The following is a 13,492-nucleotide window of genomic DNA, read 5'->3' as shown; positions in this document are numbered from 1 at the left end:
CTTTGTTGCCAACGTTTACTGACACCGGCTATATTCAACAGGTGTTGAGTGTTCGTAAATTTGTCAGTTATTCTTGCCTCTGGCACACTCAGACGAGAGTGCTCTGAAATCGGAGTGGATAGCCAGAGTGAATTTGCCAGCTACGTCTATCGACAGTTGTCGAAGTGACATCGTAAACATTCTATTGAAATAGTTACTTGCATAGTGGAGTCTTTTGTTTAGACATGAAGCTAGCTATCTAAACAATGAACCATAATCCCAACTCATAATGTTACTACTCTGCATGAATCTGCAGGCAGCTAACCAAACAGGTTTAATGTTAGCTAGTTAACTTTAGGCTATAACTAGCAATGCAAATGGCTCTGAGATACAAATAATATTACTACACAGATCATGCACATAACGTTAGATAGCTAGCTAGCCAGCTAACGTTAGCTAGCTAGCTAACAGTACACTTCAACTTGAAATGAAAATTACTTTCTGTCTAAAATAATAATGTATTATCTGAAAATGTAGCTAGCTAGACTCTCTTACCCGTATACACGGATGGACGCTTCTCCCTCTCTGTCACGGATGCCAGGGTTGCCCTTAGTTTGAAGATGGAATCCGTGAACAGGTGTTTTATACAAAATCCTTCTGTGTGTTTTCTTTTTGACTCCGTCTGCATATTTTCAATCAAACGCCAGAATTTTCTCCATCTCCTCAGCTATCATACTCTAATTACACTGATTTCAAAACTCGGTCCTCCAGAAAGTGAAGAGCAACACTTATGTAGTTCTACTACGTGATATAGTTTTAAAAAGCCGCGTTAGAAAGGATTACCTACACATGCTGACCAGCTCATGTTATAGACAGAAGCATGCTACATTGCAGGCAAATACGAACTCATCTCTCGGCATGTCCAGCCCACTCATTATCTCAGCCAATCATGGCTAGCGGGAACGTTGCTGTCTTTTTCCATGGCTGAACCAACTAGGCTCGTAATTTAATAATTTATTTGTATTTACAGATGGCATACCTGATTGTTATTATGGCACATAAAAGTTCACATGTTCCAGAAGGCATTTCTGCCATAAAAATGAATTGTTATCAAATGACGCTCCTGTGAAGTAGTGGCGCGCGACATACGCCTCGTTTCGGAAACGAGTCAGAAATGTCTATCGTCCCTTAGCACTCACATCTATAGCCATGAAATGCCTTGAAAGGCACCCACTCCAATTTGCATACCGCCCCAACAGATCCACAGGTGACGCTATCTCTATTGCACCGCACGCTGCCCTTTCCCACCTGGACAAGAGGAACACCTATGTGAGAATGCTGTTCATTGACTAAAGCTCAGCGTTCAACACCATAGTGCTCTACAAGCTCATCACTAAGCTAAGGACCCTGGGACTGAACACCTCCTTCTACAACTGGATCCTAGACTTCCTGACAGGCCACTCCCAGGTGGTGAGGATAGGCAACAACATCCCTCAGGGGTGCGTGCTTAGTTCCCTCCTGTACTCCCTGTTCACCCATGACTGCGTGGCCGAGTATGACTCCAACATCATCATTAAGATTGCCGACGACACGATGGTGGTAGGCTTGATCACCGACGACAATCAAACTATATTTGGAGGAGGTCAAAGACCTCAGTGTGGTGCCATGACAACAACCTCTCCCTCACCGTCAGCAAGACAAAGGAGCTGATCGTGGAGTACAGGAAACAGAAGGCTGAGGATGCCTCTTCCCCCTCAAATGGCTGAAAAGATGTGGCATGGGCCCTCAGATCCTATATAATTGAGAGCAACTTGACTGGCTGCATCCACGCTTGGTATGACAACTGCTTGGCATCTGACCTCAAGGCGCTAAAGAGTGTAGTGCGTATGGCCCAGTACATCACTGGGGCTGAGCACTCTGTCATCCAGAACCTATATACTAGGCGGTGTCAGAGGAAGGCCCTAAAAATGGTGAAAGACTCCAGCCACCCAATTCATAGACTGTTCTCTCTGCTACCGCACGTCAAGTGGTACCGATGCATCAATTCTGGAAGCAACAGGACCCTAAACAGCTTCTACCCCCAAGTCATAAGACGGATAAATAGTTAGTTAAGTAGTTAATCCAGTAGCTACTTGGACAAACTACTTTTTGGACTCATCACCATTTATTAACTGTCACTTTACTCCTAGTTATATGTACATATCTACCTCAATAACCTCATACCCACCATGCACAACGACTTGGTACTGGTACCACGTGTATATAGCCAAGTCATTTTGTATTATTATTACTTTTATTATTACATGTTTTCTCTGTTTTCTTTCGCTCTACGTTGTAGGGAAGGGCCCGTAAGTAAGCGTTTCACTGTTAGTCCACACCTGTTATTTACGAAGCATGTGACAAATAAAATTGTGTAAAACTCGCACATTTTACATCCAAAGGTCAGAGTAGTTAGAACCTGCCTGCTCAGTGCCTCTCTGCATCACAAGGCCTGCCTGCTCAGCCTCTCAGGCCCTGCCTCTAAGACACTTCCTCTCTGCCTCCCAGGCCCCGGCTCTTATGCCCTGCCTCTTAGCATATCTCACTCTCTGCTTCTCAGGCCCTGCCTCTCTTCCTCTAATGGAGAAAACACATCACACAGAATTACGGTCTACCGTTCGTCTGCTGTTCGTTCGCCGTTCGTTCTCTTGCTGACTGTGCAGCATCTGACTGCCAAAATGTTTGGCTGTTTCTACATGTAGAATCGGTTTGCTCTCAGTTTGGAAATAACAGCCAGCATTTTGTTCAGACGTGCTAAGTACTCTCTGCCTGGAAACTCTACCGGTATGTCTGTGCCTTAAGGGCTCTCTGTCTCTCAGGCTCTGCTTCTCTGCCTTCCGGGCCCTGCTTCTCAGCCTCTGTCTTTCTGTGTCTCACACCTTGCCTCTCTGCCTCTCAGGCTCTGTCTCTCAGCCTCCTAGGCCCTGCCTGCTCGGACAGCTGGGCCAACACTGGGCTGAGGAGATAATATACTGGTAACCACATGATTACTTATGATTTAAAAAAATATGGAATGTCATGTGTTCTTTAGGCGTTCTTGAGCAGAGTACATCCTAAGATGCTTCCCAGGTGCTGGATTGAGTAAACATTTCAAGGAAGGCAAAGTTTCGACATGCAATGAGTCTTATTGGTTGGTATGTCCTTTGTGATTGCAAATGATAATGCCAGAACATAATTCCTGCTTGTAGGAATGCATGTAACCTATTAATAGTCCCCCACGATGAAATCGGGGATGGGGCCTGTGGATCTGTCTCCGTCCATCCGTCCGTCGGTCCTTCCGTTCAAAAGTTAGTCACACACGCTATCTCAGACAGCATTGATGACGAATGATGTGAATGATGCGTCTTGCCATAGAGATCCGTCATTTACAAAATGACACTGATTGGCCAGATGGTGGATGTTAAACGTTCACGTGGGCGTGGTCTGGAACATAAATGCATATAAATCAGTCAAGGGGAGGTGTGTATGGGGTGTGTCACACTGTTGCATCAGTTGGCGTTGTTAGCATATTTCATAAGTTGCCCTAGTGGGAAAATTGAGGATTTACCCGCATGAGTTCCCGGTGTTTACCAAAATGGGTTACATCTGGGTCAAGGGCGGGTGTGTAGTGTGACCAACCTGTGCAATAGGTAGGCTGTAAATGTGTCTTTTCAATTGGGCTGTCACCTGGGACCAAACTGGGTTTGTTCTCAGTCTCCATGCAGGCCCCAGATGTTGCTGCCCAAGCAAGCTTTCTTAAGAGATGACAAAAGCATATTTCTTTATAAAATAAATTAATGTTTATTTATAGCACATGCTCAGATCAAATGCAATTCAGGAAATCTGATTAAAGAGATAGTTCAATCAAATTACGAATGTATACATTGATTTCCTCACCCTGTATAATATATATATATTTTGTACCAGTTAAGAATGGGTTAAAAATGTTATTTTACATTCCGCATGTAGCCTAGGCAGCCTAGGCTACAACAACTATAGCTTTCCAGCTCCATAGCACGATGCTCTATCCGCACTGATTGGTGAAGTAATTGAATGTCGAGCTAATGTAAAAAAAAATATATATATATGATTTCACTGTTTTAAAAAGGAACAGAAATGAAAACTATATTTTGACTGGTATTTAAAAAAAAAAAATTGGTTTGCAGGTCGGAAAAATAATGGTGCCCCTGCTACATAGTGAACTACTTTTGACCAAAGTCTTATGGGCCCTGGTCAATAGTAATGCACTTAATGAAGTGCACTGTATAGGGAATAGGGTGCCATTTGAGTTGCAGTCCTAGACTTCAGTGATAGATAATGGCACCATCTCTAGCACCCTCTGGCATATTGGGTTTCACATGTAGGGGCTACAACCACATGGCTGTTGTGAAGAAGGGGGGTGGGCTGTGCGTGCATGTGTGTGTGCGAGATAGACATGCTGGTGTTCTGTTTGTGGTATACAGTGTTATGTGGTAGGCTGAACCCTGGCCTGGTGCAACAATAAATGAAATCTATGTGTGTTGCAAACAATATTCTAACAAGAATTTACAAAAAAAAGAAGTATACGTTGTAATAAGCTGCCGTTGTAACTTCTTAAAACCCACTGTAGCGTATTATAGAGTTGGGTTTAACAGTCTTGTGAAGGAAATGCCAGTGGTCATTGACAAGAGTCGTCGTCTTTAGTGTTATGACCCAGGGGGGAAAGAGTTTAGGCAGCAGGCCCTGATACACATACAGATGCTACTGTCTCACTCGCCTAGCTAACAAACATTCACACAACATGCACCAATCCTTTCCCACCTCCATCTCTCTCCAGCGCTCGCTCTGTGAAAATACATTTGCCCCTTCACGTCCAATGTATATAGTTTCCAGCATGCTACTACGTATACCTTGCAATTACGAATGTATGTGTGTCTCAATGGCCTTGGTTTTATGAAAGGAGCATGGGAGAAGTACACCACAGTAAAATCACATTGGCTAAGGTGCTATAGCGATGTGATAGATTTGAATATGTGGTTTGATAATAGTCCTTTTTTCTTAGTGGCATTTTAATAAGCTAGCTGAATCTCATGATGTGGAATCAGTCCCCACAGTGTTCTATTACGGAAGCCTACAGTAAACACAGATTGAATCATGGTTGACGTAATGTATTCCAAACAATAAGAATGTTTATTAACGGCAGAATCTGCAGCTGGATGTAAACACTTGTCGTAGGGTCAAAGAGCGGGGCTCTTCATCCAGAAGATGAAGAGAGAATATGCTAGAGAGAATATGCTGTTCTGTGTTTTTTGGATTTTAGGGCTGACAGTGCTTACTGTGCTATACCCATGCATAGCCACAACAACACGTCATCAACACTCACAATGACGAACACACACAGACACAGCTGACGCAGTCCACTCAGCTCACACTGTTCCCTCCACCACACACACAATCACACACACGCGCACACACACTGTACCGAATAACACGGGCTCCCCTATCAGCTCCACAACGGATCCTACAGGATGATCACAACAGCTATTTTCATCACATAGCTGACACTGGTGATGATGATAGGGATAGTGATGATGAAGATGTATCTGGTGCTACGTAGAGGGGAATCCCTCTGGAGGATTACAGTTGAGCCAGGTCTGGTTACCCTTGTAACAGGTCAGGTAATCCTGGGTGACAGCAGTAATCCCAGGTGTGAGGATAATCCGGAGGACTCTAAGGAACGGTGACATCAAACGGGGAGTGCGTCATTGTCCTAAGTGGTGGTGGTTACTCAATGAGTCATTGTCTTTATCAGAGCTGTGCTACAGTACTGGCCTGTTACAGTACTGGCCTGTGCTACAGTTCTGGCCTGTGCTACAGTTCTGGCCTGTGTTACGGTACTGGCTTGTGTTACAGTACTGGCCTGTGTTACAGTACTGGCCTGTGCTACAGTTCTGGCCTGTGTTACAGTACTGGCCTGTGCTACAGTTCTGGCCTGTGTTACAGTACTGGCCTGTGTTACGGTACTGGCCTGTGTTACGGTACTGGCCTGTGCTACAGTACTGGCCTGTGCTACAGTTCTGGCCTGTGTTACAGTACTGGCCTGTGCTACAGTTCTGGCCTGTGTTACAGTACTGGCCTGTGTTACGGTACTGGCCTGTGTTACGGTACTGGCCTGTGCTACAGTACTGGCCTGTGCTACAGTTCTGGCCTGTGTTACAGTACTGGCCTGTGCTACAGTTCTGGCCTGTGTTACAGTACTGGCCTGTGTTACGGTACTGGCCTGTGTTACGGTACTGGCCTGTGTTACGGTACTGGCCTGTGCTACAGTACTGGCCTGTGCTACAGTTCTGGCCTGTGTTACGGTACTGGCCTGTGTTACAGTACTGGCCTGTGTTACAGTACTGGCCTGTGTTACAGTACTGGCCTGTGCTACAGTTCTGGCCTGTGTTACGGTACTGGCCTGTGCTACAGTTCTGGCCTGTGTTACGGTACTGGCCTGTGCTACAGTTCTGGCCTGTGTTACAGTACTGGCCTGTGTTACGGTACTGGCCTGTGTTACGGTACTGGCCTGTGCTACAGTACTGGCCTGTGCTACAGTTCTGGCCTGTGTTACGGTACTGGCCTGTGTTACGGTACTGGCCTGTGTTACAGTACTGGCCTGTGTTACAGTTCTGGCCTGTGTTACAGTACTGGCCTGTGCTACAGTTCTGGCCTGTGTTACAGTACTGGCCTGTTACAGTACTGGCCTGTGTTACAGTACTGGTCTGCTACAATTCTGGCCTGTGCTACAGTACTGGCCTGTGTTACAGTTACCATATAAAGGCTTTTGGATATTCTTGTGGCTGTTTGAAAGAATGTTTTGAATCCTAAGCAACCTGCTGCTCAATGTTCTTTGCAGTACAAATAAACAGAAATGCAGACAGGTATCCTATGTTTCTACCACCCACTGTTTATGATTATGTCTAATATTTCCTCTCTCTCTGGTTGTTTTCTGACAGTTTCGATGTGGACAATGGCACATCGTCAGGGCGCAGCCCGCTGGACCCCATGGCCAGCCCGGGGTCTGGGCTGATACTGCAAGGCAACTTTGTCCACAGTCAGCGGAGAGAGTCCTTCCTCTACCGCTCTGACTCGGACTACGAACTGTCGCCCAAGTCCATGTCCAGAAACTCCTCCATCGCCAGCGACATGTGAGTTTTTTCTCTCTCCACTGTCTCTCTGTTCCCCCACCCACACACACACACACACCCACACACACGCACACGCACACGCACACACACGCATACGCACACACACGCACACACCGATTAGTTACCATTGAAGTGTGTTAGTACAGAGCTGTGTAACACTACAATCAACCCCTTACCAACATGACCATCCAGTTAGGCTCCAACAGGAAATGATGTATTGACTGAAGACAGTGTATCTCCATTCAGTCTGTAGTAAGGAGGAGGAGCATCTCCTGAGGAAGCCATATCCTTCCTGTCTCTCTCTGTCACTATGGCTGAGATCCAAATGGCACCCTATTCTCTACTTTGTTTTCCCCCATAGGGCTCTGTTCATAAGTAGTGCACTACTTTGTTTTCCATCATAGGGCTCTGGTCAAAAGTAGTGCACTACTTTCTTTTCCCCCATAGGGCTCTGGTCATAAGTAGTGCACTACTTTGTTTTCCATCATAGGGCTCTGGTCAAAAGTAGTGCACTACATTCTTTTCCCCCATAGGGCTCTGGTCATAAGTAGTGCACTACTTTGTTTTCCCCCAGAGAGCTCTGGTCATAAGTAGTGCACTACTTTGTTTTCCCCCAGAGGGTTCTGGTCATAAGTAGTGCACTATGAAGGGGATGGGTGCCATTCTGGACGCACACTATGATAGTGTCTGAATTACCCTGCCTTAGCTTAACCCCCCACCAGAATACCACACTAAAATCACCCCGATTCTCTAAATGGTATTGACCACAAGTTCACAATATGTTTTTTCTTGTGATTGTCTCCGGATAGGTGCAGTGAAATGTTTTTTTTTTACGGGGTTGGTTGGTCAGCCATAGCAGGCAGCTCCTCACCAGGTTGTATGTCACATGACGTTCATACGGAGTCCCTTTACTTTTCCCAGTTGCCACGCTGTGGTTTCTAAGGAAAGTGGAATGGGTGGACAATTGTTCCAGTAAACCAAGTTACTGTACAGAGTGTTACTCTGGAGGCAAACTGTTACTCTGGGGCTTATCATTGACCTACAGCTAATGAAGAAACAGGGGTCTTTGATATCTAACATGAAGGCTAAACATTGTACATTATTTTATATAGAATATACAAAATGGACAATCTTTGATGCACTAAATGACTCATTTTTCTTGGAAAAGACATAAAGACCATAGATGTCTCTAAGGAAATAGTTTACTGGCAGAATCTTTTAGAAATGTCCCTTGTGCTTCTTTATGTAACCAGTTATGTCTGCAGATATATATAGAACATATATTAAAGGTATCATGCTGGGTACTAGCATGCAGAGACCAGTGTTGGTGGCTGGGGAAAGGGAAGACAGGAGGGAGGAAAGGGAGGCTGGAATGCAACCTCTCGCCTAATCGCTCTCTCTCCCCTCCCTCTCTCTCTCTCTCTTGTCTTTGTTATTGAGAAATATTGAGAGTACAAAAAATTAAGAACACCTGTTCTTTTCATGATGTAGACTGACCAGGTGAATCCAGGTGAAACTATGATCCCTTATTGTTGTCACTTGTTCAATCCACTTCAAATCAGTGTAGAAGAAGGGGGGGAGACAGGTTAAAGAAGGATTTGTAAGCCTTGAGACAATTAAGGCATGGATTAAGACGTGCCCTTGAGAGGGTGAATGGTACCAGTTCTTGACACAGGTTTGCAATGCTGCTTGGTTTTTCATGCAGTTTCCCTTGTGTATCAAGAATGGTCCACCACCCAAAGGACATCCAGCCAACTTGACACAACTGTGGGAAACATTGGAGTCAACATCCCTGTGAACACTTTGTAGATTCCATGCCCCGACAAATTGAGGGAAAGGGAGTCAGTTGTCCAACTGAATGTATTCAACTGAAATGTGTCTTCCGCATTTAACCCAACCCCTCTGAATCAGAGAGGTGCGGGGGGCTGCCTTGCACCCGTGGGTTAACTGCCTTGTTCAGGGGGCATAACGACAGATTTTTACCTTGTCAGCTCGGGGATTCGATCCAGCAACCTTTTGGTTACTGGCCCAACACTCTAACCACTAGGCTACCTTCCACCCCTCTGTTATGGGGTCAAAAGGTGGGGGGTTGGAGGGGGGTGCAACTCAATATTAGAACGTTTTTCTTAATGGTTTGTACACTCAGTGTACATCAATAATGTTAGGGAGAAAAAGAGGAGTGAGGGTAGCACTAGTATTATGTTTTTCATTGTTGTTCAAGACAAGCTTATCAATAAATATAGCCCACGTGTTCTGTCCTTGCATTTGTCTGGCCAGTCTCCCCAAGGATGATGATGATGTTTGGTTGTGTAGAGGGTGTGTAAAAGACCATGGATGTCGTCTCTAATGAACTCTACTATAGATTTCAATGAATGACGCCAATAGAGGTACTGTATACAGTGCCTTCAGAAAGTATTCAGACCCCTTGACATTTTACACATTTTATTACGATACAGCCTTAATCTAAAATGTTTTTTTTTTTTTTATCCTCAGCAATCTACACACAATACCCCATAATGAGTCAAAACAGGTTTTTAGAAATGTTTGCAAATTGATTACAAATATAAAACAGAAATAAGTGTTCAGTGTCCCTTTGTTATGAGACTCGAAATTGAGCTCAGGTGCATCCTGTTTCCATTGATTATCCTTGAGATGTTTCTACAACTTGATTGGAGTCCAATACATTTTATTGATTGGACATGATTTGGAAATGCCCACACCTGTATATAAGGTCGCACAGCTGACAGTGCATGTCAGAGCAAAAACCAAGCCATGAGGTCAAATTAATTATCCGTAGAGCTCTGAGACAGGATTGTGTCGAGGCACAGATCTGGGGAAGGGTAACAAAAAATGTCTGCAGCATTGAAGGTCCCCAAGAACGCAGTGGCCTCCATCATTCTTAAATGGAAGAAGTTTAGATTCAGCAAGACTCTTCCTAGAGCTGGCCGCCCGGCCAAACTGAGCAATTGGGGGAGAAGAGCCTTGGTCAGGGAGGTGACCAAGAACCTGGTGGTCTCTCTGACAGAGCTCCAGAGTTCCTCTGTGGAGATGGGAGAAATTTCCAGAAGGACAACCATCTCTGCAACACTCCACCAATCAGGCCTTTATGGTAGATTAGCCAGACAGAAGCCACTCCTCAGTAAGGCACATGACAGCCCACTTGTAGTTTGCCAAAAGGCACCTAAAGGACTCTCAGACCAGGAGAAGCAAGATTATCTGGTCTGATGAAACCAAGATTCAACTCTTTGGCCTGAATGCCAAGCGTCACGTCTGGAGGAAACCTGGCACCATCCCTACGGTGAATCATGGTGGTGGCAGCATCATACTGTGGGGATCCTTTTCAGCAGCAGGGACTGGGAGACTAGTCAGGATCGAGGGAAAGATGAACGGAGCGAAGTACAGAGAGATCTTTAATGAAAACCCGCTCCAGGGCGCTCAGAATCTCAGACTGGGGTGAAGGTTCACTTTCCATCAGGACAATGACCCTAAGCATATAGCCAAGACAATGCAGGAGTGGCTTCGGGAAAAGTCTCTGAATGTCTTTGAGTGGCCCAGCCAGAGCCCGGACTTGAACCTGATCGAACATCTCTGGAGAGACCTGAAAATAGCTGTGTAGCAATGTTCCCCATCCAATCTGACAGAGCTTGAGAAGAAGAAGACTAGAGGCTGTAACCGCTGCCAAAGGTGCTTCAACAAAGTAATGAGTAAAGGTTCTGAATACTTATGTAAATGTGATATTTCCGTTTAAAAAAATATATATTAGCAAAAATGTCTAAAAACCTTTGTCATTATGGGGTATTGTGTGTAGATTGATGAGGGGGAAAAAACCATTTAATCAATTTTAGAATGAGGCTGTAACCTAACAAAATGTGGAAAAGTCAAGGGGTCTGAATACTTTCCGAAGGCACTGTACGTCATCAATAACTCCCATGAATTTTGGCCTTAGTCATTAATGATTGAGTACTAAGGTTAATGTAATCTTACACACTCACCCTTGTACAAGTAACAGTTGTGGAATGTTGTGGAAGTGCATGGTGGTCAATGAAGAAGCAGATGTGTGCCTACAGATATATCCATAATATAGCCTAGCAGTGTAGTCTAGTCCTGCCATTTAGCCCAGCCTGGCCTCTGAGCCATACGAAACATACTTTGCATATTTCTGAGCACCTCCAAGACGTATGGTGTAGTTCAGGGGTGTCAAACATATGGCCCCACGGGTGATTTGAGTAAATATACAGTACCAGTCAAACGTTTGGAAACACGTACTCACTCAAGGGTTTTTCTTCATTTAATATTTTTTTACATTGTGGAATAATAGTGGAATCATTACAACTATGAAATTACACATATGGAATCATGTAGTAACCAAAAAGGTGTTAAACAAATCAAAATATATTTTAGATTTTAGATTCTTCAAAGTAGCCACCCTTTGCCTTGATGACAGCTTTGCACACTCATGAGCATTTGTTGGTTGCTTTTCCTTCACTCTGCGGTCCAACTCATCCCAAAGCATCTCAATTGGGTTGAGCTCGGGTATTTGTGGAGGCCAGGTCATCTAATGCAGCACTCCATCACTCTCCTTCTTGGTCAAATAGCCCGTACACAGCCTGGAGGTATGTTGGGTCAATGTCCTGTTGAAAAACTAATTATAGTCCCACTAAGTACAAACCAGATGGGATGGCATATTGCTGCAGAATGCTGTGGTAGCCATGCTGGTTAAGTGTGCCTTGATTTTTTTTTTAAATCACAGACGGTGTCACCAGCAAAGCACCCCCACACCATCACATCTCATCCTCATGCTTCACGGTGGGAACCACACATGCTGGAATGTGTGCGCTGAGAGTCGGGAAGCAAGTTCAGGGAGTGAATTATTTAATAAATGAAAACACAATACAAAATAAGACACACGAACAGACATGAAACAGAAACAATGACGCCTGGGGAAGGAACCAACGGGAGTGACAGTTATAGGGCAGGTAATCAAGGAGGTGATGGAGTCCAGGTTAGTCTGATGACGCGCAGGTGCTCGTAATTATGGTGACAGGTGTGCAGCCTGGTGACCTAGAGGAAGCACATGTGACACATGCAGAGATCATCCGTTCACCTACTCTGCGTCTCACAAAGACATGGCGGGTGGAAACAAAAATCTCAAACTTCGACTCATCGGACCAAAGGACAGATTTCCACCCGTCTAATGTCCAGTGCTCGTGTTTCTTGGCCCAAGCAAGTCTTTTCTTCTTATTGGGGTCCTTTAGTAATGGTTTCATTGCAGCAAGACCTCACAAAAAAAATTGTAGACCTACACAAATCTGGTTCATCCTTGGGAGCAATTTCCAAATGCCTGAAGGTACCACGTTCATCTGTACAAACAATAGTACACAAGTATAAACACCATGGGACCACGCAGCCGTCATACCGCTCAGGAAGGAGACGCGTTCTGTCTCCTAGAGATGAACGTACTTTGGTGCGAAAAGTGCAAATCAATCCCAGAGCAACAGCAAATGACCTTGTGAAGATGCTGGAGGAAACAGGTACAAAAGTATCTATATCCACAGTAAAACGAGTCCTATATCGACATAACCTGAAAGGCCGCTCAGCAAGGAAGAAGCCACTGCTCCAAAACCGCCATAAAAAAGCCACACTACGGTTTGCAACTGCACATGGGGACAAAGATTGTACTTTTTGGAGAAATGTCTTCTGGTCTGATGAAACAAAAATAGAACTGTTTGGCCATAATGACCATTGTTATGTTTGGAGGAAAAAGGGGGAGGCTTGCAAGCCGAAGGACGGGGGTGGCAGTATCATGTTGTGGGGCTGCTTTGTTGCAGGGAGGACTGGTGCACTTCACAAAATAGATGGCATCATGAGGACGGAACATATGTGGATATATTGAAGCAACATCTCAAGACATCAGTCAGGAAGTGAAAGCTTGGTTGCAAATGGGTCTTCCAAATGGACAATGACCTCAAGCATACTTCCAAAGTTTTGGCAAAATGGCTTAAGGACAACAAAGTCAAGGTATTGGAGTGGCTATCACAAAGCCCTGACCTCAATCCTATAGAACATTTGTGGGCAGGACTGAAAATGCGTGTGTGAGCAAGGAGGCCTACAAACCTGACTCAGTTACACCAGCTCTGTCAGGAGGAATGGCCCAAAATTCACCAAACGTTTAACCCAAATAAACAATTTAATGCTACCAAATACTAATTGAGTGTATGTAAACTTTTGACCCACTGGGAATGTGATGAAAGAACTAAAAGCTGAAATAAATCGTTCTCTCTACTATATTTCTGATTTTTCACATTCTTAAAATAAAGTGGTGATTT

At 44.6% G+C, this 13,492-nt stretch overlaps 1 protein-coding gene across 1 annotated transcript in view; it reads left to right on the top strand.

The window, feature by feature from the left end:
* The window catches only part of LOC120063103 (cAMP-specific 3',5'-cyclic phosphodiesterase 4D-like), a 293,850-nt gene that overhangs the window by 246,369 nt on the left and 33,989 nt on the right, over window positions 1-13,492 (top strand). The window contains exon 2 of the mRNA XM_039013270.1: window positions 6,975-7,166. Coding sequence (XP_038869198.1) covers window positions 6,975-7,166 — 192 coding nt within the window. The remainder of the gene's footprint in view (window positions 1-6,974; window positions 7,167-13,492) is intronic.

This window comes from Salvelinus namaycush, chromosome 18, assembly GCF_016432855.1.
Source record: "Salvelinus namaycush isolate Seneca chromosome 18, SaNama_1.0, whole genome shotgun sequence".
Classification (NCBI taxonomy): domain Eukaryota; kingdom Metazoa; phylum Chordata; class Actinopteri; order Salmoniformes; family Salmonidae; genus Salvelinus; species Salvelinus namaycush.
This window is presented reverse-complemented; position numbering and strand designations above follow the sequence as displayed.